This window comes from Solea solea, chromosome 7 (genome assembly GCF_958295425.1).
Source record: "Solea solea chromosome 7, fSolSol10.1, whole genome shotgun sequence".
In the NCBI taxonomy this organism is placed as follows: Eukaryota; Metazoa; Chordata; class Actinopteri; order Pleuronectiformes; family Soleidae; genus Solea; species Solea solea.
In genome coordinates this window covers 21,805,634-21,832,242 of record NC_081140.1, presented here as the reverse complement: position 1 = coordinate 21,832,242, position 26,609 = coordinate 21,805,634, and the positions used below count along the sequence as shown (strand labels likewise).

The window sequence follows — 26,609 nt, the reverse complement described above, 5'->3', positions numbered from 1 at the left end:
TAAAGAGAGTCGGCTACAACGTCCGACAATGTGACCACAAATCAGATTTCCAGGGAGAAACTTGTGTCCCTTTAATCTGAATTTTCCTCAGGAACACAAACAGTGCTTGAACAACACAGAGCACAGTGGAATCTTTGTTTTCCCCCCTCTCTGTGAAAGTGGGGGAGAGAGTGTGATTGTTTTGAAACCATGGCACAGCAAACAGAGGGATTTCCCTGCTCCACCCAGCTGGAGCCGTTGCCGTGCCTCCCTCTCGTCAGGAATACCAAAGAACTGGTTTCTCCTTCCTGAATAGACACACAGGCTCACAACACACGGGCTCACATACGCACACATGCAGAAATGATCTCTGCCTGACAGTAAAATAACACCCCTCCCCAGTTTGCTCTGCTGCCAGCTGTTTTCAGTCGGGCAGCCGGGCCTGCAGTGGAGAGGAGGAGCAGACAGGCCAGAGTCATGATCCGGCATCTGGAGCTCGCCGCCCTCGGTCTGGCCTTCACCGGGTGGCTCTGTGCCACGATAACACGCTGCCAGGCGCTCTGGAAGGTCAGTGGCACCCTGGACAACAACACAGCGACTCTACCTGCCTACTGGGATGGGGTGTGGCTAGAGTGGGATCACTGGGACCTGGCACACGATGGCAGCCTGCACTGCTCGTTCTACCAGTCACTCATGACTCTTTCTGGGAGTTTTCGGACATGGAGGGCCCTCATCAACGCCGCCATCGGGACAGGGGCTTTAGCTGTGTTGGTCTGTGGCGTAGGAGCAGTGTGGTTCCCAACACGAGGCCAGGTTAAAGTGTCTTCTGGTGTTCTCTTTGTTTTGTCTGGCTTCCTGCTGCTGGTTCCCACAGCCTGGACGTGTCACCACAGCAGCCAGCCACTGGAGGGTGCTGTGCTGCTGAGAAGAGACTGGGGACCTGCTCTGTACTTCGGATGGATCTCCTTCGCTTTGATGACAGTCGGAGGGTTGTTTCTCACCACGAGATGCCCCACTGCGCCTGCCCCTCAGCAGCCTGCAGAGGACAGGTATCCACGCTCAGAGGACGAGTCCAGTCATCCTCTGAGCAGAATCAACAGAGCTGTGTTCACAAACAGTCAGTGTGAGCGCAGGTCAGAACAACCCATCTGAGGGGGACGGTGAAAGATTTTTGACGGCTGTGGAAAGCTTAAACAACAGAAGAGAAACTCTCTGCACGTTGAGCGATGATACACTGGTGAATCTACGCATGAACTGACCAATAGATGCTATTTAAATGAGTTTTTATTAAAGATAACACATCAGCACAGTAAAGTTCTACTGAAGAGTTTGGTTTACTCAGTGTTGGGTTGATCCATTTAGGGAAAATATATTATTGGGATTTTTGTGACAGACGTTGAAATTTGTGATGTTTTTTTTTTATTCAAGCTGCCGTTAATTTATAGATTTCAAACACGATGGAGCGTAAACCACATGAGATACCAACAAAATATTAACTTTTGTGAAGCAAGGATAAGAATACTAATTGTTCGTATTGATGTATTACATGACAGTTAAACTGTAGGCTTTGGGATTTTAAAAAGATTAATCACTCAGCCCCACTCACTGCAGCTGATATTGTCTGAGACTGAAATCACCACTGCCCCCGGCGCTCATGATATATTGTAATGCCTGAAATGTGAAGGGGTAAACACTTCACCTGAAGCTAGTACATACTATACCTGTGTTGCACTTTCTTCGAGAAATGCAGTTAATGTGTTTGTTTGGTTTGTTGACAGTGAAAAGGTTTACACCCCAGATGAGTTTCTCTGCACAAAGAACACTGGAATAAAACTTTGAAATTGATCATTTGTTTTAAAAAGCTTGTGCAATACTTCACAAAGAAGTTAAAAGAGGGACAAAGGAGAGAGATTTTGAACCATTTATTTTTTCTGAAAGCAGATAGACTATTTTTTGTATTAATCTTGTCATTATTTGGGATTGCACAGAAACACCCCCCCCCACATACACAATTTTATTTATCCAGTCCCTGATGGGCCTTATTTTCACCATCTTATTCTCGTTGCCACTGAGAGATAGTTTTCAGAAAAAATACTTGATTTACAACATTAAGAAATTGCTTTATTTTTATAGTGTAAACATGTTCCAGCTGTATCTTTTGTGTGTTTCATGCAGTCACACTTGTTATGACACAACAGCAGCTCTGGGGGAAAAGAACCCGTGTTCTTACATGTGTCTTGTTCCTACTGCATCTTTACAACACTGACCAAACTGGAACCAAAAGTAGTTTGTCTCTTCAAAATAATAATAGAAAAAGAGGATGTGACAGAATGCAGTCATTGTTACTGTAAAATATCAGATATTCAGCAGATTTTACTGCAGATTTACTTCAGTTCTGAGCAGGTATTTACTCACTTTAACTTTTAATTTTTCTATTTCTGCTTTGAGTGACAACAAAAATAATTTCAGTTCAGTAATCAATCATTTCTAATTCAGACTTGATTCTCCTGAAGTCTTAAATTAGTCAAATACTTCGAATTAAGTTTGAGTATACAGGAAAAAGCAATGCTTTTTTGTTGTTATATTGTCATCTGATAAAAATAAAGTTCTTTGATAGGTTTCTTTAGTTTGGTTTATTTCCTTGTTGATTTGCAAATACACATTTTTGACATTTTTCTTCCAGTTATTTCCCCACTGCTAAGTGAAGAAAAATAAACTTTGGGCTACATTCCACATTTTATCTGTACAAGTATAACTTCAATAATATTTATGAACAATGCATTGTAGCATCTTTATGAGAGGGACAACCTGATTCAGTTGTTTTACCCATTTCATCTTAAAACTATGATGAACTGAATGTTATTTTCTGCCTCATGTTTTCAAAATAGCTGTGTGTGCATCTTACCTGAAAACCACTGTGCATTTACTGAACAGAAAAAAATATTTTTTTTGGGATATATTTATTTGCAACAGAGCAAAAACCATTCAATATGACAAAATATAAATTATTGGGTTAAAGACAGTATCCCTAAATCTGTGATACTGAACATGATCACTACATGGCACACAAAGTCTGAGGGAAGGCAAACACAGGGAAGCCTCATGCAGCAGTACTGTTAATGCTGCAGATGTACTAAATTAAAAGCAAAAATAAATAATTTATTAACTTAACTACATGTTAAGGTGTTAATTTGAAACAAAAACAAAATCTCTGAGAACGCAAATGAAACACTTCAGTAGACAGAGATTTGAACGCAAAGAAGCTTAGAAATACAAATGGGTAAAATCTCATAATAAATGTTTATTCCTTTAAATGAGTTTGTAGTTTGTGTGCCACTGTGAGGCAAGTTAGTGTGGATAAGGTGCACAGGCCTGATGGGATGGGATTGGGTTACTATAGTTTCTCATCTCCTTCCTCCACATCCTTCAGACTGAGAACCTCCAGAGTGCCTCGGCCTTTGGTCTCAAAGCGAATCAGCTCGTCAATCTCCCTGTAGCAGCCGGGATCCACCAGACAGACCTAAGGTTGTGGAGAGGAAAGGCGCCACAGGGAGAAAAACAAAAAGGAGTCAGTTAACATGGAGAAGGGAGGAATTTTACAGAACAGGAGGCAGAGAAAGTAGAAATCCACAGTGGAACATGGATAACCGACCCCAGCATGTGTGGGACCCACTGATAAAGCTACATCCAGAAATGATTGTCATGTTTGGGTTGGGTTCAGTCAGGTGAACTTAGATGTATAATATCTATAATAATAAGTAGAAACTGATGAGTGATTAACTTAGTGTTTCTCTATTGAACCACTGTTTGTTATTCCAGGTCCCCACACCTTGGTTGACATCAAATTCAAGTACTTTTCAATGACTTTCCAGGACAAATGTGCTGACACAACTTAAGATGGGAGGGCAACTTGTTAGAGCCGCTTCGCCCACTTTTATTGATGTTTGTTTTATCTGGTGATGGTAGAGATAACTGATATCACACATTCATTAACATGCCTTCATACTCTCTCTCTCACCATTTCCAGCTCCTCATCAAAGTCTTCACTCTCCACGACTTGCAGGAGTGGTTTCAGCTTCTCTTTCAGCTTCTTGGCCTCTTTGGCTGGCAGCACCAAACGCAGCCTCATGTGGGCTCGCTGGATCTCCATGGTCTCCTTCAGCTGTCGAATCACTTCCAGAGCCTGGGGACAGGATAGAAGTGCACACAGGTCACCAGAGGTTAATTTCTGACAAAAGCAACACTTACAGTTATAGAATATATAGAATTATAACATCAACAACAACAAACTACAGACTACAGATGTTTGGCTCTGTCTCCTCACCTGCTGCTTCGTGCTCTTGTTGGCTTTAACAGAGTAGTGGATGTCCTTCATCCCTCGCTCAATCAGATTGACAGTGTAGGGCCTCTTGGTCTCAGGGTTGACACACTTCTCTGCCACGATTGTCGCAATGTCCCTGAACATCGTCTCCAGCTGACTCTGCCTCTCCTTGTCTGACACCTGGAGTTCTCCTTTGGCCAAGATCTGTCCATTACAAAAATAATGTCATACCGGAGTCAGGACTTTGGTGGCAACTAAGAATTAGACGGGGAAATGGTTCCCTTACCTGTTTACAGATTTCGGTCAGGTCATCCGTCCCGAAGGCTTTGGTCAAATCATCCTTCTTTGCCACCTGACCCTTTGACACGTTGACAAAAACAGAGGATGTCTGCAGAACCTCATCCAAGTCTTTCTCTCTGGAAGAAAACACAATGACGGGACATTTTTATTTTTATGTGTCACTTCTACAGAGGAAAGAAATGACTTGAGCCAGCTCAACCTTTTCAGTTGCATACAATTATTAGTCACTTAGCTTCTGAGATAAAATTCTGACACTTTTGAACCAAAAATGAATCTTATGTTGGGGCCTATTTAAGATAAAGCATTCATGTATCTACCTCGATTTGAAGTGATTCAAGAGCAGGACGTTTCTGGAAGTCTAATTTTGAAATTCTGTGATATAAACGTATGTATGGTACTAATGTGTGGTACTAATTAAGGGCAAATCGACCCTTGTGGTTACCCAACAAAATAAATGTGTCATGCCTGCAACTAATTTATTATTTTCATAATCGATTAAACTGTCGATAGTTATGGTCAATAAAATGTCAGTTTTATGAACCAGAATTCTCTAGGTTTTTAAGCGTGTTTAGGTAAAGGCGGCGTCAAAAGGGACATGCATGGTAGCAGCATCGTACCAGGCAGCATGGTATCAGGCACAACTAATGGAGAAAACAATTAAGAAAAACATGGAAGGACAAGGAATAACGTATTACACTGGTCAAACTGACAAGACTGGGTTAACCATATAATTGAATATTAACGAGGTTTTACACGACACAATCCAGTAAACAACACGGTGGGCGTAAATATTCAACGTAACTCACGCTCCGGATCTCCAGCTCATAACTTTGTTCTTGTAACAGGCGATTTCAAAACGCTTCCCTCCTTTTTTCATCCTCACCACCGCCACATTCGTCAGCCGTATTTGATTAGTTGGCGTGAATATCGACATGATTGTGTTTGTTTGACAGGACTGAAAAAAGTCTGTCGGAGGTACAGCAAACTTAAGCTAACCCGAGTACGTTCTCGATCTGCGTCACCTCGGAAACATACACGTTGGACGACGGTTCCGCCAGGATTTCGCGAGCAACGCAGTTGGGAGTGCTGAGCAGTGGTCATGCCGTTGATTATTTTTTCCATATTTCCCATGGAATATGAAGTCGCCATCGCCGTTGATCTTTGCACTAAATGTATTTGATACGGAATAAAAGTTGCAGGAAATATTACACATTTCAAAATGTTTACAATTTTGAAACAATAAATAAATAAATCATCCACACTCCAGTCCAGTAGGAGGCAGTAAAGCGCTTTTAAATGGCTGTCAGTTTGCCAACCGCCGATAGGAAAACAATTAAATTTGACAGAAACACGAACACACTTCTTCACTTTTATATTTGATTTTTCTTTGTTTATTTTACATTTCATTTTATTTTGTGCCACATTTACGTGCGCTTTGTTTGCGACGCTATTCATAATAAAAAAGAACTTCACTTCCCGTCATGCCCAGCGGCCAAAACAATATGGTTGCACACATCAGATGCAGAGGACTGTAGATATTACTATTTGCAGCGATGCTGGTTTTATTCCTGTTTATTTTAGCTTTGTCATATCGCATGACTGCCACGGACACTGAAGGTGAGTTTATGTGACTTTAATGAAACCCGAAACTCACTTAATGTTAAGTTTTAGATAACACTGCTAACAATGTAACAATGTTAGCTAAGATGGTTCGTTGCTGCAGGTGTCCAAAGTTTAAAATAAACCAGTCGCACTCTCTCTGCTGTTTCTTTAATTATTTATTAATATATCACCTGACTGCTAAAGCCAGCAGTGGATGCACTTGCTCACGTAGCGATGTTGGCTATGCAGTAATATTATCGAATTCATTGTAAAACATGACTCAGTTTGCTTCCCTTTCTTCCTAGCCTCTCAAAATGGGCACATCTCCAGCGAGAGCTATTTTATGTCGATCTGGCACAACAGATTGTATTTGTATTCAGCTGCTGCCCTCGTATTTGGCATCTGGTTTTCACTGAAACTGACACTGAAGAAGGTGAGGCTTTCCTTGCTATATTCTCTCCTCTTACTATTTTCTGTTGCCAGTCTTTTGAAATGTGCAAATATTTGTTTAAACTGGTTTATTGCTGCTAATCTGGTTTACATGTACAGATACAAATAACTTTATTTATTTCCTGAGGGCAATTCAGTTTCCACAGTTTCACCACTCCACAGTAGGGATGCACCATATTGGACTTTTTGTCGATAACAGACAACATATATACATTTTTCCCTGCGCCCAACTGCAAAGGTCATTTAGTCTCTTCTGTAGTGAAATTAGCATACTTTTTTTTTTTTATACATTTATTCATTGAGCAAAATATATAAACATAACATAAGAAATTAATAGTTGTACAGGGTGCCAGCATAGATACCAAGGAGGTAGCAGCCTATTTAGCCTACCGTTGTAGTCATAAGTCATATTGTCGATATCGCGCTGATAATATCGTGCATCCCTACTCCACACATCGCCATTCACCAAAACACAAATCCACAATGCATGAGGAGACACTACACGGCATTTGGGAGAGAACATACTAAGCACTGCATTAAAAACAATACAAGGTGCCACAATGTAGAGCTGAACTAGGCTAAAGAATACAGGAAATAAAAACTGCCCAGGTACTGTGCATGTTTTTAAAATTCTTGCATGTTTTCCTCTGTATCCTTTTAGAAAAGCTTCAGCCCAAATGTCCACAAGGCTGTGAAGAACGATGACCACACTGATGGAGACACTGTGGTTCATGTGTCAGGAGTTAAAATCTTCTATGGCTCACAAACAGGAACAGCAAAGGTAGAAAAACTGTTTGTTGCTGAATGAAACCTTACATATTCTTCCTGCCCTGTAGTGTAAATAAAGTAGTGTGAATACATAGTTAATACGAAGCTATGGATTGAAAAAAAATGATGTAATGTATTCATTTTTGTGAGCAGAAAGCAAAGCGTTACAATCACTTTCAAAAGTGTACCAGACGTCTGTCTTCAATGATTAATTTCAGGCTGGTATCTCATACACGGTACATTATTATTCAGGTAAGTTTGAGAAGCATCAACTGACACTTTTCTTTTGTCCAGGGTTTTGCACAAGAGCTGTCTGAAGAGGTAAAGACTCTGGGGATACCAGCCGACTTGATTGACATGAAGGACTACGATCCAGATGATCAACTTGCTGATGAGGTAAAGACTTAATTGTTTTAATGCTTGTTACGAATCTGGCATCAGTATTATGAACGAACTGCAGTTTCCGTAATCTACAGTAGTCATGTTTGGAAGAGATAAAATGAAGTACAATATTTTTTCTTTGATGGATCACCTCTATAGAGGAAAGAAATTACTTGAGCCAGCTCAGTTTTTTCAGTTGCATAAAGTTATACGACACCTTCTGCAGTCACTTGAGCTTTAAAATTCTGACCGTTAGGAACCAAAAATAAATCTTATGTTGGGGGCTATTTTAGATTTATTGTAAAGGTCACTCAGACTTGGGTAGCGATAATTACTGCTTCAACTGCCAACACCACAGGGGATGAGAGCAGGAAGTTTTTTGGACGTCTAATTCTTTTTTTTTTGAAATTATCTTTTTATTCAGAAAGGCAAGTTTCCATCACATACAATAAATACAGCTGTAGTCATTCAAGGTCAAAGGAAAGGATGGATTCAGAAAATCCTGATGAATTTGTCCATATTGCCCTTCTGGAATTTACTTTTACGGACCATTACTTATCTAGTTGAGAACAATAAACTCACAAAACAAAACTGGGGAGCGCACCATCTCAAAGAAACAAAACATCACTTAAAAAAAGGTCAATTTCACACAAAGCACAAATACAGTCAGATGAAATCAGATCTGATTGGTTTCACATACTCAGTCCATTTGGACCACATCTTATAAAATTTGTCTTTTTCAACTTTGAGAGAAAAGGAGATCTTCTCCATAATATAAATCCCATAGACAATTTCAATCCAATCATCAATGGTGGGTGGTTCTACTTTTAACCATTTCCTCGTAACGGATTTCTTACTGGCTGCCAACAGTATAGCCAGCAATTTTTTATCTCTGTTGTTCCATGTTTCCAACAACAGATCGCCCAAATACATAGTTTCACATTTAAACGGAATATTTACACTAAATACATTTTTAATATGTTTGTGGATCTCTACCCAGTAAGATCTTATTACCTGACAGTCCCAAAAAATATGAAAATGATTAGCTCCATTCAACCCACAGTGTCTCCAACAAGCATCCCCCTTGCCCTGATGTCTTCTCTGAATAGGTGTAATAAAAAATCTTGTGGTGTTTTTCCAGCAGAATTCCCGCCACGTGTTTGACCCGGTCGAGACCCATTGTAGCTGGCATATATTCTCCCAGCTCTCCTGTGTGATCGTTACATTTACCGCTTTTTCCCATTTCTTTTTAATGTAATCTGTATTCTCCTGTTTAGCTAATTGTATGGCATTATATAACTTGGAGATAATTTTGTTGCCTGATCTGGGTTTAGTTAATGATAAAAATACCTCCATGAGCCCTGACTCACCTCTTCCTAACACCTCTTTAAGATTTTTGTTAAAATAATGTCTCACTTGTAGATATCTAAAGAAATCATCCCTTCCTAGTCCATGATCCTTCTGTAGGTCTTCAAAACTCCGAAATGTCCCTTTGTGGACAAATGAATAATAGGTAGTTAAACCTTTTGAGATCCATATCTTAAATCTGGCATCAATTCTATTTGGTGCAAAGTCTGAATCATAGGCACACCACCTCATCATTTTAGATGCTTCTCCTAATCTACAAATTTTTACTATTTCCTGCCAGTCTTCTGGAATTTCCTGTCCTACTTGTAATCTGTTATCACATAGTAGGGCTGTTATTGGGATTCCCTTTATTACCGTGCCTTCTATTTCCTTCCAACGTCTAATTTTAAAATTTCGGTGAGGCAGTGAGGAAAATGATGATACCAAGCACTATTGTGACACAAAATTAAGTGTCATCCACACAGCAAATTGACACTTGTGGTTACCTTACAAAATAGAAGTTTGTCCATGTGTGACAGAGTAGGATCAGTTCTACACGTAAGGCATGACCCAAATCAGAGCCACGGCTTTGATAACAGCATTCATTCATTGTCTACCACTTGTCGGTCGTGGGGCAGGGTACAACCTGGACAGGTTGCCAGTCCATCACTGGGCTAACGTACAAAGACAAACAACATTCATTCTCACATTCACACCTATGGTCAATTTAGAGTGTCCATTTAACCTCTGCATGTTTTTGGATTGTGGGAGGAAACCGAGAACATGCAACATAGTGGATTAAAATATTAAGGTCCACTGTATCATAGCCTGAGCTTAGGTCAAGTAGTTGAAATGAAGTAGTGACCTGACTTGGCTGCACACAAGTTTTTCATTGGTGACCTTGACTGGGGCAGACATGGAGCTGTGTAGAGAGCAGAAGGTAGAACATATATTGTGGTTTTTTTTTTATGAAAGTAATATGATGATTTATTAATAAAAGTGGCAGCATGGGGATGGATCTAAGATCACAGAGGTGGAGATAAAACACCAGCAGACAGTGAATAATCAATAATGTTATGGAATTGTTGAGTCACTGTCTGAAATACACCTTTCAAAAGAAAGTGAAATTCAGTCTATAGCTGAGAATAACATTCAACAACAAACTCTGTCTTCATGTTAAATTGCCGCTGCCTCTCCACAGTTTTATTACAAAGGTAAATGGGGAGGACTGAGTGGGTTAGGCAGGTGGCCAATCATCGAATTTGTGGTTTAAAGTTAATTTCCTGGAGTGTGACCCTGTTTAGTGATTGTACTGATAAGAGGACATTACATTTCTTAAGGAGGCAAGGGGGATTCCTTTTTATGATCTTAATTCATTTAACCTTAAGGTTTCAGCTTCTTTATATTTGACTTGAAATACAGAATATTTAGTAAGTTAGTTTAACGGCTAAAGCCGTTAAGGAGGACAGATGAGTTAATAAGTAATAAGTTAAGATGAATTATATAGCCATTTTGTTTTGTGGTCAGGCTGTTAAAGCCACAGAGAAACGGAGTGATTTCAGAGAACAAGCAAAGTCAAAGACAATATACTTTGTCCCTTTAATGATAGGTTGGAGAATGGCAGAAGGATGATACAAATGTTTGTCTCTCAATTTGAGACAATATCTATGTAACATGGCTGTGACTAGGACAACAGAAATAACGTATGACAGCGACATGACAAAACTGATCTATTTTGCCATTAGACAGCCTTTTCCTTCAGCAAACAAAAAAAAACCCAGATTATTTTACCTCACAGAACACAAAAGCTGTTTGTTTACTCCGCAAATGGTACCTAATCTGTATTTACTGTATATAGCACCGTTCTAGCCTGGATGACCACTCAAATCTGCTTTACGCTACATTTTTGCCATTCACACTCATTCACATCATCTAGTGTTCCCATTCACATGCTGCCTGCCGGCACAGCCAGCAGGAGCAACTTGGGGATAAGTGTTTTGCTTGGGGACACGAGGCATGAAGCCTAGCAGAGCCAGTGATCAAACCCACAAGACAAAGACAACCTGCTTTACCACATACATTCAAGTTCAACCTTATTTGTGCCCAAGTGGGGATTGCAGCATAGTTTAAGAAAGGACAACAAGACTAGAGACATGAAAAAACACACACAAAGAAATAAAAATCAGACCTAACAGCACTGCCTGGATGATGGGCAGAAATAAAAGCACCCCTAAGACACTCCTGAAATAGATGTCAAGTCTTCATATCAATGGACTTCCTGGCTGCTTCTCAGCACAGAGAGTGTGTGTGCACAGCACAGCATGTAATACACCGTCTATGTACAGTGCCTCATACATAAACTACTACCTCAAAGAAAACAGAACTATCCCATTCATTTTGGCATTTCATAAATTAAGTGACAACATTTCTGCATTAGTAAATCATTGCAGCACTTTATAGATGATGAGCATGTTGTCTGTTTATGCTGCACTCAGACTTCGCTTGGTGCTGTTGGTTAAATCTCTAAAATGTAACGTCAGGCAGATAAAACCGAGAAAATATTATGTGCTGACACACGTCAGGCTTAATTGGAACATAAATAATCAAAGTATTATAATTAATGATTTGTTTTGTGAAAGCTTGACAACAAACAGTAGAATAATCATGTGGCTGTGTACTGAGCTTTCGAGTCTCCTTTTATTTATTTATTTTTTTTATTGCTGATTTGATTCTTAAAAAAAACACCACAGATGACAAATGTGTGGCGCTAATCCCGCCCAGTGCTCAACTGAAAAAATGATGGATTAATTTCATCTCTGTTCCTCTTTATTTTTGAGCAAAGGCACTGTGTAGTGCATTGACTGAGTAAGAGATTGGTTGGCTGCTGCAAAGCAAGGGAGAAAAACAAGCCATTTATTTTTCAACAGGTCACTAATATAGCTGTTAGTGATTTGGAGAAAAATGAAAAGGAATAAAAAGTCAACAGGCACCAGTTGCTTCCTGGATGCAGTTGAACATCAAAGCTGCAGCCTCACTTCACAATATTCACCTATTTTCTGTGCTGACTTTCTGCTGTGCAGGACATTTTAGTTCCATCTATTTTGTGCTATAATTTTTAGAAATAGGTGGAAAGTCATATTTTCTATACCACCACTGTATCTAATTATTAATTATTATTTAATATTTTATCTAATTTCTTTACCTGTATTTAATCTGTTAGATCTAATTTTCACTCCTTTTGACTAAATTTTAACAAATAAATTTAGATTGTGTTTTTCAGGTTTCCTATTTCTGTTTTTAATGTGTCCATTCAGCAGCTTAAATCTGCATCTATATATGAAATGTACTTGGTAAAGACATCTGTTTTGCTTTGCCTGGAGCAACAAAACGTAGCATAAATTTCATCAGTGTTTTTCACCAGTATTCTTCCTCAAGTCTGACTTTTCACCCATGGTTGACAAATTGTTGTTTAAAGTAAAAACGTTGGATCGTGAAACTTCACCTTTTAAAGTTTGCTGTGATGTGCTGCTCTTTGACTGTCCTCCCATTGTTTTCATTTCTCCTTTCAGTGCACAAATAAATCAGTCTGCGTGTTTCTTTTGGCCACGTACACGGATGGACAGCCCACTGAGAACGCTGAGTGGTTCTGTAAGTGGCTGGAAGAGGCGTCCACTGACTTCAGATATGGGAAGACGTACCTTAAAGGCCTCAGATATGCAGTGTTTGGTCTTGGAAACTCTGTCTATGTTGGCCACTACAACACGGTAAGAAATGTTTTTTTGTCAGAATAATAATAGATAAATCAACACTGCTTTGTTATGTGCAGTTTATTTGTCGAAACCAGATTTTTCTTTCTCCTTCACCAGGTGGGCAAGAATGTAGACAAGTGGCTGTGGATGCTGAGCGGCATGCGCATCATGACAAAGGGAGAGGGCGACTGCAATGTGGCGAAGAGCCGTAACGGAAACATCCAGGCCGACTTTCTGGCCTGGAAGGTCAAGTTCATGAAACGATTACGGGCCCTGGCCAAGGGCGAGAAAAAGAGCTGCAGTGGAGACTGTAAAAGTGGAGGCTCATGCAAGAATAAGAGACAAGATGAGCAGCAGGTGGTGGACAAACATGTGCACAATGAAGAGGAGGAAAAGGCAGATCTGCAAAATGCCAGCTCTGAGGTAGGGTATCATTTTATAAACCTGCATGAACTGTATCATTACAACTGTGTATTCAAAGATACAAAATTCGATGGTAGAAGGTTCTTTCTGTTGCATGTCACACGGACAACAGTGTCAGCAGTAAATGTTGACACATCAGAATGGCCTCCTGACCTTTGTCTTGAGTTGCAATGATTTACAGTTTTAATACGTTTTTGCAGTGCAAGATCACTTTTTAGGTTCTTGGTGGGAAAAAAACTGTAAAAAATGTAAACTGTTTTTGAATCAAACAGATTTGCATGACCCAGTTTGAGCAATTCACCTTTAAAGTACACTTCATCAAAATTTTAGCCAAATATATTATTGCACTGGCCTGTGAAAACGAGTTGAGAAATGATTCAAAAACATACAGTAGATTGCAGATTTTTTTGTTGGATTTTCAGCAAGTCCCTCCCATGAAAACAAGAAGTAAGGTGGAGGAAGTGTGTAGCTAAAGTCTAAAAGATAAAATGTACTCTGCCCTATGATGGTGGCACTGTAGATGGAGGCTGACATGGACTATCTGCACTATCAACTTCTCTTTGAATGTGATTTAAATCGACAAGAAGATTTAATTCGACAAGAAGAAGAAGAAGAAGAAGAGTGTTACCCAGTTTATGATCTTGTTTATGTTATTCTGTCTTTATCAAATCCTTATGAAAGTGTAGTATTAAGAAAGTGTGTTATTTCAGTCATGCTCTTTACCTATATGAAAATGACACCGATCACTGAAATGACAGATTTCATAAGCAGAAATGTACAAAAATACAGTTTATACACAGGCACAGTTTTTACACTGATCACAGTGCACACAGATGACCAGTTGTCATGGTAGTGGGCACCTCAGCGCCAACACTAGCTGAGACTTCTTCCCCTCTGTCTGCGACACTCAGCAGAGGTGACATTCAGCCGGAACTACCACTAGCTGACAAGTGAGGCAGGAAAACCATTATCATGATTTATCTTGCTGTTGTACTGCTCATGCACGGCTGCCACACATATGGAGCTGCAGCTTCCACATCAGGCCGCATGCATTGTGACAAATCCTCAGAAATGCCATTTACATGCATATGGTCTTCTTGTTTAATCAGGCAGCCCCAAGATGGGATAACAATGTACAATAAATGTGTTCCATATGGGCTCTCCCGCTCAGTGACAGAGGTTTTAATTGATTATGGGTTGGAACACAAGTGAATTTCTGTGCTTTTATAAACCATTTGTATTTTTCCCTCACACATCCATGTTTCAGGATGAGCTGATGGAGTCCAGCAGTGATGAGGAGGAATCCAGTCTGCTTGATGAGAAGCCGGGGTCAGTGGTGGACATGGAGGATCTGGGCGACATCATGAGTGGCGCCAAGAAAGCGAAGGTCAGACTCAATCATCCACTGACACACTGATAACACGGTTTCACTGTGTTACACTTTGGTTGTTAAGTCTGGAGTCCTAGTTTCATCTTCCAGCAGGTTTATTTTCAGCGTTTCCGTGTTAATGTCCACAAACAGCCACCGCCGTCACATTAAGCTTCCGCCACCTAAGTCCAATCTAAGTGTGTTGTAGAGTAAAGAGGAAAAGTGTTGTCAGCGAAGGAGACGTGGCAGATGGGTTGATACACACCAGACTCCGACAGGCGAGAAGCAGAGGCTTGCGTAATTGCGACACCCACTCCACAGACTTGTGAGGAACGAGTGACTCAAGAAAAGCATAAAAATTCAAAATGTATCTGTCCTCTTTTTATAGGCCACTTATAAGATGTGAGCAATAAGAAAAGAGGAAAAACATACATTTCAAACCTTGTAGTCGATCTGTTTGTTTCAGATGCAGGTCATGTTTTGGTTGTTTTGCACTAATTATAATCCTGCTCAGTACTTACATGTTACATACAAGTTGATTTTGAATGACCATTTGTCCTTTGTGATAGTGACAGTGACAAAACACAGCCGTGTCAAAAAAAAGAAAGCTGGTCCGATGTTTACTCGTGTGTGGCCCCTTGCATGGTCAGACTGTCCTTTCCTCTTCCTTGCTTCCTTTGACACCGGTTTGTGTTTCTTTTTCGCTGGCTCTGCCATGATGAATGTCTAAAGTAACACTATCGCTGCCTTGATGTTATAGCCTGTACCTCGCATGTAATGCCGTGAAGCAATTCGTGTTTCTTCCGTGACCTGTGACTTTGCGGGACCTCCTGTTTCCTCGACAGCCCTGGAGACAGCCCCCAATCTGCCAGCAACAAGCCATTTAACCATCAAAGTGACTTCAAAGCTTTTAAATTAGGGTAAAAATCCTGAATAGTTCAACTTTTTAAATTGAGGTCGTCTGTTTGAATCCTGGTTCCACTGAGGGCCTTTCTGTGTGGATATTGCAAGTTCTCCCCGTGTGCGTGTGGGTTTCCTCCCACAGTCCAAAAAAACATGCAGAGGTTAATTGGACATTCTAAAACGGCCCCTATGTCAGATGGGATTGGTTCCAGCTCCCCGCACCCCTCATGTGGAGGATAAAGCGATAGACGATGAATGAATGAATGAATGGATGAATGACTATGTCCTGCTCCACATTACTGTTTTACCTGAGATGTTTTATTGACAAAATTACATTGATTTATTGTGTTTGTGACAACTTGAAGTAGAGCTTTAAAGAGGGAGGAGCCCTTTCACTTGAATATGTTCCTCATCTGCTTGGACGGGTGTGAAATGATTGCTCTATTTTCCAGTAACTGGTTCTCAAAGGTTGTTTTCATTAATGCATAAAGTTTTTCACGACAAAGTAAATGTTATGCTAACAGCAGTGGATAGCCCTCAAATTCTTCATGTCTTACACAGATGAATCAAACAAAATATTGTCCCAGGATTGTTGCTTCTTTTCTCCCATGAATATTTCAGTATATTATGTGTGTGCGTGTCTGAGCTTTGGGAAGTTTTGGACAGACGCCCTACACGACATCTCAGAGGAGAATGTGAATAACATACTGTATTAGTTTGAGACTTAAGGAGTCTGAAACGCTTAGTACTTTTCTGTTATGTTTACCCTGAGCCAGACTTTGTATTAAAAATGTATGAAATGTTTTTCCTTTCAATATTTTATTGTAATTCGCTTCCTGAAGCACAAATGTTCTCATTGACCTTCGTTTTCTATTCACTTCACCTGCTGCACATGCATTTTGACATGACTTAGTCTACAATCTGTCTATGTGTGATTAAGTACAATTCTAATTATTTGCTGTGGTGTGTGTAATCTGTGTATTATCACACTCTGATGTCAGGATGACAAGTTTGCCGTGATAACAAATTAGTGTTGTTTTTGTATAATTTGGTGACACAGAGCAGCCGGTGCAAGAATATAATTAGTTTTCTTTTTTATTATTGCCACAAGATAGGAAGTATTTTGCCAAGCTACAAATTAAGTGTGAACTTAAATCTGTCCTTTATGATCCTTGGTTTCTAAAATAAACTCCTTATATGTTGTAGGATCTTTCAGATGCACGTTTTGAATTATAAAAGGCTGAAGAAGTTGTTTTTTTTTAGCTTTTTGAGCTCAACCATGTGATTAACCTGTTGTTCTTGTGCTTTAGATGCCTCTTTTAAACTGCAGGTGGAAGCTCAGTGTCACTGTGTTTGACCACTAGGTGATAGCAGAGACTCTTAAGTAACTGTTGGTTTTAGGCTGAACTGCAACATCTGACATTCGTGGCCATGCTGTCATTTCACTTCCAGAGCTATTTGCATGAATTATTTTTGCGCGTCGACAAACTTGACACTTAGCAGAGCTGATCTCATTCTCAGTCTTTTTTTTCCAGCCACACTGAATGAGAACATGAATTATTATCTGACTCTTTATCCATGTGCTTTTGGATCAATAATGCCGAATTGTTTTTCGGTCAAGAAATTAGGGCTGCAATGATTAATCGATTCTTAATCCTTTTCCTTAGGTGTTTATATTTTCTTTTTTCTTTGCTCCATATAACAAAGAAATTATTAAAACTGAATAATTTTGGTTTGTGGACAAAACAAGTCATCATCATTTCAGGGTTTGGCAAACACTGATCAACATTAGAAAATAATCCACAGATTAATTGATAAATATAAAATAATCAATTGCGGCCCTAGAAGAAAGTGAGATATGAATCACCTTTATGTCTCCACAGTCTGCAGTGGTCTGAGCTTTCTTTTGTGGCTGCTTTAGATTTGTTAAAATCAGTTTTTACAATCTGTAATCTGTAACATTAACATTACATCTTACTGATCCTGGCAATTTTTGATTACTTATTGAATTATTAATTTTGTGTTTATTTTTTTTAATATTCAAGTGTGCAACCCCATAGGAATTCCAAGGTGCTCTTCAATATGTGTCTATTATCAGTAGATAAGATCAGTAAATTGGCAGGGATGATGCATATAGGCTGGAATGTGTGTGTATGTTAGTGAAAATAACGACATTCTATTCTTCAGTTATCCGTCTCTCATGGAGGAGTGACAATTTTATTTTGTAACTGTAAGTGGTTGCCATTAATTTAATTTGATTATGTCAACATGTGTTACTTTTCGATTGTATGAGGTAAATATCTACAGTATATCATGTGTAAATGATATTGGACCTTTTTATACTGCAGTGGTCAGTATTGATATTTGTTTATGGATCATGACTGAAGTTTTATGAATTTAAAATATATAAAACTTGAAAATGGAAAAAAGGGGGGGTTTACAGCGGGATAACGGCAGAGAAAGCTACGTTAAGAGATGCCCCATCCACATTCAGTACACTTTGTTCTCTATGTTGTGACTAAATAGAGAAATCCTACACTTTTAACTTTTCACGGACGTTTTGTTTTCTTCAGTTGGACAGATATCGTGATGTATCGCTATATGATTGTCTTGCAACATGTATTGCATATCGTATCGTGAGGTACCCTGTGATTCCCACCCCTTATTTCCACTTTTCCTTTACAAATCATCTCTCACTTATATGAGTAAGTTACTCTACCCACCCATAATTTTGCCTGTTGATGGAGGTTGACTTAAGAGATAAAACTATGCACATGGTTCACGTGGATTGATCTGTTTTAATGCAATGTTGCTTGTTGCCAGGCAGGATTAAGGACGACTAAATTCTAGATGTTTTTTTTACATTTTTCAAATGTACCCAGTGAGTGACTGGCATGTAGGATGTGATTATTTCCTAGATTGTGGAGTCAACTTTGTTATGTTTTTTTCTTTTTTCCTGTCATGTGCCAGTGAGCTCCATTTCCAGTAATCCACTGATGCTCAAATTGATTTTGCACCTTTGTTTTGGTAAATCAAGTTTGTCAGTGGAGATGTGTGTTTCTGCCAGAGCTATCAATTTCATATGGTTCAACTGTAGCCAGATTGCAATGTGTGTGGAACGGATCATCAACCGGAGCAGCTGTATGGCTTCCACAGCTCGGTTTTCATTTCAGTGTCCAGAGGAAAGAAGCCACAGAGCAGATGCTACTCTGAATTTAGTGCTGGTGTAGCTGAAAATGATGGCGTTAATTCAGTTTCAATATGATGTGATGATGATCCGTTGGATGGTACAATTTTTGCTCATTTCACAAAATCGGCCATAACCCTTTTAACACCTAAGCCTCAAAATGTCCACCTAGAACTTTCAATACCTGGTAGTTATTTACAATTTACTGCATGTTAAGCAAGTTAAGTTTAAGGTGAAGAGAAACAAGTTTTATATAGAAAAAAACACTGTAGTTGTACACAAGTAAGAGAAATTTGACCAATATAAAACATTTTGTGTCCAAATGCGTTGCCGGTGATGATGCGCTCGGTCCAAGGGTTTAATACTTAATGTGTTTTGATATGATCCAGTGGCCTGTGCAATGTTATTATTTGTTATAAATATTTTTTTTAATGCAACTTTAATTTGATAGTTATGAATTATGTTCCCATTTAAATGACAAAAAAAATAATTCTTAGACATCACTTTGAAATGTAAGATTGTTAATTAGTCACGTAATCTTGTATATGCTTATGGTAACTCTGCTAGGTGTTTGTTTGTTTATTTATTTATTTATTTATTTATTTATTTATTTATTTGTATTTCTTCCTTCTTTCTTCCTTGGCTGTGTGTTGTTGATGCACTGTCCATCTGTATCAGCCCCGTGTTGTGTCATGTTTGCGGAACATGTTATGATACTGTGAGATGTCCCAGTTCTGTTCTGGGCTCTCAAGCGAGGGTTAAAGCAGACCAGTGGGGAAATGGAGACTGGGCCAGGATTGTACACAAACACGGCAGGGACAGATTGTCACACCGTGTGTTTTATGATTTTTCATTTCCAGGGTGTTTCAGTATGCAGACTTGGACACCCCAGGCAAACTTAGACAGCTATTTGGGTCATGTGATGAATTGCCTCAGAGTGGCTGATGTTGTATCCACTACTGGAAGTTTGTGTGGAATAACATAAACCTACACTGATAACTGAGTTCGAGCACGATGTACAGCATCCTTTATACCACCCAAAGTAAAGCAGCAGGGGATTTTGGAGAAAATTACATTTCTGAATTTATGTCGAGCATAATACCTTCTCCTCCTGAGAATGAGATGTTGGAAGACTCTGACGCAGAATGGCGGCTTCTTTATTTACAGCATTCCTCGCTGACAAAGGACAATCTTCGAGTCATGGCTTGTAAATAGCGAGAATACGTGGCTTCAGACGCATTGAGTAGATAGAGCTGCAAGATAGCAACACAGGCTCAGAGAGTGTTTGTTTTTTCAGGTAATCTTTAATTTTTTTTTTTAAATGATCCTGAGCCTTCTTTAGCCTGTTGTCCATGTTACAGTGTTTGTTAATTCACCAAAACGCCAATCATAGTCCTTGTATGTTGATATGTACTTGACAGAACCAGATGGACTGTGAATGTCCGAGGTCATGCTTAAATGCACATTCTGCAGCCTCTGTATTTACTCTGCTCATTCTAAAGGATCTTCAGTTTACTTTATTTCTAAATTTGGGGGATGCCTACATTATCTTAATTAATCTGTTGTTTTTTTACGTCAAATATTTTTGATAAAATGCAACTACACAAGTCCATGAGCTGCATGTACAATCTGATCATATAATCAATGTATTATTTTGTCCTTGTACTATTAAGAACAAAAGAAAATCCCCATGTCCTAGTGGTCAGACATTGTTTATGCAATCTGGAAATTAGAGCTAAAACTGAAACTTTAATTCTCATTACTTTTATTGCATATTTTGTTTGTGCATCTGTTTTAGGCAAAAATGCCTGCTGAATGCTACCAAGGAGGTCCAGAAATGTAAATGGTGAACTCATATGGTGAACTCAGCTCCCAAGTTTACATAATTAAGTTACTGCTGGTTTCAAGGCTTTTTTATAGTTACTTTCACAGTAAAAGAAGCTCAGTATGCAGTATAATGTGGATTATTTGGAAAAAAAAATACGAATGGTGTTGACACCTTGAACATTGGGATTATTTGTTTATGATTCTCATGTTTCTCATTATTAAGACTCACTGGTATGCATGCATAGCTTTTAGAGATGAGTGAATGAGACTCGTCATCCTACAGTGAGCTGCACACAATTTTGCTGTTCTTTAGGCGCCCTCTCACACAGACATTTGTCAATGTTTGCTGACAGCATATCGGCCCCTCATGAGTGCTACTGTGCCAGGAAGATGACATATACTGTACCTTATCCCCACAGACACGCCAAAGCAGGGGAAGCGGTACAGTAATTGAGTGGAGCTGTCACTTAACGTGGTGTAATCTGAAAGGTTGCTCGTTCGCCAAGCCTTTCTGAAATGTCACACCTGCTCCTATTCCCAGGGCAACTTGTCGCTGAGCTTAATCTCCTGTTGTATCTGTAAACAGCACATGTCTAAATCTGCATACAAATTCTGAACATGACATAAATGTAATCTGAGCCACAAGGCAGCTTTTAACCTGTGAAGTTGTTTTTTTAAACAACTAGGGCTGCAACAATTTATCTATTTATTTAATTAATCGTTTAATTTTTAAAATAATTGGAACATGTTTTCTATATTTTTCTTATATGTGAATAGTTTCTGGTTTCTTTGCTCCATGTTGCAAATAAATCAGTAAAACTGAATTTAGCTTTGTGGACATAAAAAAGACAAGTTTGGACATTTTCTGACATTTTGTGGACCAAACAACTAATCCATTAATTGAGAAACTTATCAATGGATTATTGCAAAGAATCTTTAGTTGCAACTCTAAAACCAATGCAACGGATCTTAGGTCTTTTCTGTGATATAGATAATAGATTTTGGTTTATTGTTTTCATATCACAAGTCCTATTCTTATTCTTGTTTATTCTTATTTTTTTAGGTTAATTGTTTCAAACCCAGATGCTGCCAAAAAAAAGGATGTTGGTTTTTAGCTCAGCTGTGAGTGTGAACAATTGTCCAACTGAGCTGAACAAACCTGCGGAAGCCACAGGCAAAACACATTGTTCATTCATGAATAAATCTAAGTAAAGTCTTTTCAGAGTGCAGTGGTGTTTCATCGTTATGTTTATATTTCAAAGGAGGTGTTAGAACTGTCTGACTTTTAACTTCCTGAAAGACATCCCATTGTAAAGGAAGCAGCGGGGACATTAATTCCCAATGGTTTTGTAATCTCCAACTCTGAGCCAACATCTGTTTTTTAAAAAACAAAACAGTGTGCAGAGGAGCAGTGAGGGTTGAAATACCTCATTCTCATTCTTAGATTTAACATAATTTATGAATTCCTATTGTAACTTACACACTTGATATGTGACGTATATATCATTCATCATTGTCTTTTTTTTTTGTTGTTGCTTTTGTTATTTTAAAGTAGTATTTCAAAACTAGGTTGTCTCCAAGTGTCTCTTTGTAAAGAGTTTTTATGCTATATCATTACCTTAATTATGATTTATCAAAGTACACAGCAACCAAAGCCCTAACATTTCAACATGCCACAGATCGTGTGTGTAAACAATGATTGATTTTGAGTTCTTTGTCTGTCGCAGAGCAAAGATGAGAGTCGAGGAGGTGGTCACATGGTGAAGCTGTCCAAGATGAATGGAGTGAAGAAGATGGAGGATGAAGAGGAAAGAAGAGAGATGATCACCCCTGCACTGAGGGCTGCACTGACGAAGCAAGGTGAGGAATCTTTGACCTTTGTGTTGAAAATGTAGAGCTGCTTTGTTACTTAGCTGCATTTCTTGTAAGAAATACACAAACAATATTTGTTTTTCACTTTGGAAGTTGATGTATAAGCCATGTTTCTTTTTCTTTAGTTGTTTTTAAAGGTATTTGCTATTGATCAAACTCATTCACAGGTATGTGAGTTAAAGCTAGATTCAGTATATTTGTTTCTGAAACACCTATCATCGATTTTAGGATGGACAATTATTACATTCAATGACTTTTAATATTTAAGACCAGTTATCTGAGATGGTTTATGTCCTTCGTATAAAAAAAAAAAAAAGAGAGTCAACAAAACAAGACATTTGAGAACATAATGTAGAGTTTGGGGAAAAACTAAAGAACATTTTCTGGACCAAAACAACTAATCCTAATTATCCTTAGTTTCAGCCCTAATCACACATGAATGAGTCAGAAAATGACAGGGAAAGCACAAACAAAACTCACTGTTCCACTCCAGACAACAGCTCTCCAGTGTTTTGGTGGCAGATCTTTGAGGAGATATCTATTGCCAGCCTTTCCTCATGAACAGACCCTACATTTAATGATATTTTTCAACAAACATCCACTGGCAAATTCTGGTACACACCAAAGAAAGATATGGTTGTAATATGGTCATCAACTGCTAACAATTACATCCTGGTGCAGTCATTTTTTTTTTTTTTTTTTTTTTTAAACGTCCAAACATCCTGAAATTGCTTAGTTAAAGCTGGTACAAGGTGCACCATGAGAAGAAGTCTGGGTAATGTATGTTGTCTAATGGCACTTAATGATGCTGTGCAGTCCAATGACCCTCTCTGCCTCATTCTGTCTTCAGGATGCAGTCCTAAGTCTTCTCTCTCTCTCCTCCATAAGTACTTCTTATATGGCAGTTTTATTAAAGCCCTTATTAAGAAGATGTGAGTTAATCAAGTGGAATTATTCTCCAAAAACAGCTGTCCCCTTAGTCTGAAGTAAAAAATCAACCATATCTCAATAATCATGATATTTTCTTTTTCTTGGTCAAACCTGCAACTGAGGGACAAAAGCTCTGAGGCCAGAGTATCAGACGTAAACATAAACTGCTAAATGTGCAGGGAATCGGGACAATAAGTGCCAGTACAGCAGGTGTTTGACTCACTGGCTCTCTTTGTAACATTTTATTATTCAGTTCTGCTATTTAGTCCATTCACTGCCATCATTTTCAGTTATGATCTCCTCCCCACTGTCAGCTTACACAACACTATTATTAGGACAACGTGCAATTCTTCAGTTAATGTGACCAAATGTTCGTCTATTTATCATTTTTTTTATGCTGGCAGCATTCAGTCCTGGTGGACTGTTTGTTTTATTTGTGATACAAGAACAGAGGATGAAAGTGTCGCCATTATTTTAATGATGCCTGGTCTTGGAAAGATGATTATAGCCTTTATTTCTGGCATGACATGGATGCAAAAGTTACTGCTGAAATGCTGGCGTAATAACCAACAGAGGTTGAACGTACGGATTGTTTTCAGCATGAAGTCATAGTTTGTTTAAAATGAAGCACTAGCAAAACCTGTATTTGTATATCATGATAGCAAGTGATTGACCTGGGAGATTATTTTGATTGTACATCAGCTTACAACAGGGTGAATGTCTGAGCAGGCAAATTCTCCAACAAACATGAGAAAGGAAATGTTTTCTGAAGGTATTTTCAACTGAAAACCAATGCAAACATCAGTTGTTTGAACAAAAAGGAAATATAATCTGTGTGTCTGGCCTTTGTGTCTGTTAATGTCCAACCATGGTTTTCCTGCATATTAAAATAACATTCTTGACCAGAGGCAAACTATTTCATTTAAGCTGTATGCGTGTGGGTCTGTCTGTCTGCTTTGTTTTATATTCTCTACAAATAAACTCATAAATAGCCTTTATGAATGACATTCGAGCAGCAAGTGCACATATGCACCCTGATTTTACACAGTCTGTTGTGCTGCTGCATGGCATGAGGAGGAAGTCTCTTTTAAGGCCTTTAAAGAAAACCACACCGACATTTTAGTTATGTCTTGAAGAGATTAATTAATAGTGTTGGGTTTAAAACAAATAAAAAAAATCCGACAAGGACTCGCTAAATGTGGCCGCTTGTATCCAGTGTTATGAGGAGAGACAGACTTGTAAAGAAAGTGAATTTAAAACGCTTCCTTCATCCTTGTAAATCTTATCCTCTCCTTACTGCTGACTTATCCTTGAGCACTTGTGAGTTGTGTTATTGGGATGTTCAGCAGCTTTTAAGCAGAAGACTGTGGATGAAAATGATTCTGTGGATACTGAGCATTGCTTCACTGATGTGCCACTCAAAGACAATGTAATTTACGCCTGTCTGTGTATTAAATATCTGCTGGTTTTAGCTTTGTTTAATGAGCTCATGCCTTGTTCCTCATCTTATCTTTCTGTGCAGGCTACAAACTAATTGGAAGTCATTCAGGGGTGAAGCTTTGTCGATGGACCAAGGTATTGGATTTTTTCTTTCTCAAAACACCCATTAGAGTTTTTTGACATACTGAACTGAACTGTAGGGCATTAACTGTTTGTGTTCTTTCTACTTGTTAGTCTATGTTACGAGGAAGAGGAGGCTGCTACAAACACACTTTTTATGGTATCGAGTCCCACCGCTGCATGGAAACTACCCCCAGCCTCGCTTGTGCCAACAAGTGTGTCTTCTGTTGGAGGTATGTAAACAGTCATGGCCTGCATTTGCTGTATATTACATAACTTGTGCAGCATTCACCCTTTTACATCCATTAATAATTATACATTTTAGACATAAATGTCTGGATGCCTAAAAACACACTTCACAGCAAAAAACATGCAATACAGAATAAAAACATGCAATCCATAGCGTTAAAAGTGATAAATATAATAAAAATAATCACAATAAAAGGTACAACAGCATGTTTAGCCATGTTCTAACCGTTTGCAGGTTTACTAGCGCTGTGTCATGATTTGCCTTCCTGCTTTCCTCCACCAGTCGTGATAGAACGCACCATTATAATAAGAAACACAGAGAGTCAGGTGAAGCTAATAGGCTTAATCAGCATTGCGTGAATTTGTGCTACAGCTTTAAAACAATTTAGTGAAGTACACTGGTGCAATCTCAGTGTGACAGTTGCTCTGTAATGCAGAGCATGGAGGGTGGAGCGCAGATAACGCGGTTGTCGAGATGGTATCGAGGAATGAAGAAGGTTTGATAGATGTGATGTGCCAGAGAATGGAGAGATTTGTTGTTGAGGAGAACAACTCTTTATAGAATTTGACATTTTACATGTAGCCAGTGCAGGTAATAGTACAGCTATGTGCTCCCAGGACTCTGTGTGAGAGTATTGAGTATCAAGTTTTTACATAATATATTCATCCAGAGTATAGCTCTTTTTTCCCTAACACACATCATTTGCACACTGCCGCCACAGGCATCAGGAGCAATTTGGGGTTCAATGACTTGCCCAAGGACACCCGCTCTTCCTCCTGACAGAGAAAGCCCCCAACAGATAAAGGCGGGGTGTGAGGCTGCAGTCTATTTTTAAGGCACTTTGACATTTTTGCCTGCCTGTGCATTTTTCTTCTCAGTTGTTAACCTCATTAGTCATTGAGCAAGAATCATCCTGTTGCTGACACGCTAATATTTTATGTGCACGAGACTAATGGCCGGCATACCTGAGAGGCCTGAATGTGGACACTGCTTAACCATGTCACTGGTGAGAGACTGGGCCTTTTCACTCTGCTTCCATTTTGAAAAGGCGACAGTGTTGAGCAGTGAAAGGTCGCTGTCGGAATGTGCTGCAGTGAACAGCTTTCCTGTCACTACAGATATGCCAGTATCTCTTGAGGCAGCTATGTGGGGCGACGGGGACAAAGCAGTGTCGCGGCACGGATGCATTGTTGCAGCAGCGCTCGCCATTCGCCTCGGCGTAGCAACAGGTGGAACTGGGTTTGACGGGCGAGGCCAGTATGTGTCGTGGGTGTGCATATGCACTTAACAGACTGTCTGAAATTTGTGATGCCTCAGGATTTGTTTTCTCACCTAGACATCACACTTCCACAGGGGAAAGGTGTTGTTAACACTAAAGGAGGTGTGATTTT

General features: G+C 39.1%; 3 protein-coding genes across 3 annotated transcripts in view; 2 read left to right on the top strand and 1 right to left on the bottom strand.

Annotated features, from left to right (window-relative positions):
- Positions 1 to 236: 236 nt before the first annotated feature.
- On the top strand, positions 237 to 2,599 carry LOC131462342 (claudin-4-like). Its single transcript, XM_058633459.1, has one exon. The coding sequence runs from the start codon at positions 457 to 459 to the stop codon at positions 1,129 to 1,131; it is 675 nt and encodes a 224-aa protein (XP_058489442.1). The 5' UTR covers positions 237 to 456; the 3' UTR covers positions 1,132 to 2,599.
- A 661-nt stretch (positions 2,600 to 3,260) lies between these two features.
- Positions 3,261 to 5,632, bottom strand: sbds (SBDS ribosome maturation factor). Its single transcript, XM_058633457.1, has 5 exons — positions 5,407 to 5,632; positions 4,587 to 4,716; positions 4,304 to 4,504; positions 3,998 to 4,162; positions 3,261 to 3,499 (listed from the first exon to the last, which is right to left on the bottom strand). The coding sequence occupies exons 1-5, from the start codon at positions 5,532 to 5,534 to the stop codon at positions 3,374 to 3,376; spliced, it is 750 nt and encodes a 249-aa protein (XP_058489440.1). The 5' UTR covers positions 5,535 to 5,632; the 3' UTR covers positions 3,261 to 3,373.
- A 432-nt stretch (positions 5,633 to 6,064) lies between these two features.
- tyw1 (tRNA-yW synthesizing protein 1 homolog (S. cerevisiae)) overlaps positions 6,065 to 26,609 on the top strand; it is a 50,948-nt gene continuing 30,403 nt past the window's right edge. The window contains exons 1-10 of the mRNA XM_058633456.1: positions 6,065 to 6,217; positions 6,508 to 6,635; positions 7,314 to 7,433; positions 7,715 to 7,816; positions 12,718 to 12,912; positions 13,015 to 13,320; positions 14,588 to 14,707; positions 22,334 to 22,466; positions 24,931 to 24,983; positions 25,083 to 25,201. Of these exons, the coding sequence (XP_058489439.1) occupies positions 6,154 to 6,217; positions 6,508 to 6,635; positions 7,314 to 7,433; positions 7,715 to 7,816; positions 12,718 to 12,912; positions 13,015 to 13,320; positions 14,588 to 14,707; positions 22,334 to 22,466; positions 24,931 to 24,983; positions 25,083 to 25,201 (1,340 nt within the window). The 5' untranslated portion in view covers positions 6,065 to 6,153. The remainder of the gene's footprint in view (positions 6,218 to 6,507; positions 6,636 to 7,313; positions 7,434 to 7,714; positions 7,817 to 12,717; positions 12,913 to 13,014; positions 13,321 to 14,587; positions 14,708 to 22,333; positions 22,467 to 24,930; positions 24,984 to 25,082; positions 25,202 to 26,609) is intronic.

Bases quoted from the DNA above. Each gene is read 5' to 3' on its own strand.
- LOC131462342 (XM_058633459.1), top strand. From the start codon at position 457: ATGATCCGGCATCTGGAGCTCGCCGCCCTCGGTCTGGCCTTCACCGGG.
- sbds (XM_058633457.1), bottom strand. From the start codon at position 5,534: ATGTCGATATTCACGCCAACTAATCAAATACGGCTGACGAATGTGGCG. The intron at 4,163-4,303 runs GTGAGGAGACAG...TCCTGTCCCCAG, and splicing joins ACAAGAGCACGAAGCAGCAG to GCTCTGGAAGTGATTCGACA. The intron at 3,500-3,997 runs GTGAGAGAGAGA...CCACAACCTTAG, and splicing joins TTGATGAGGAGCTGGAAATG to GTCTGTCTGGTGGATCCCGG.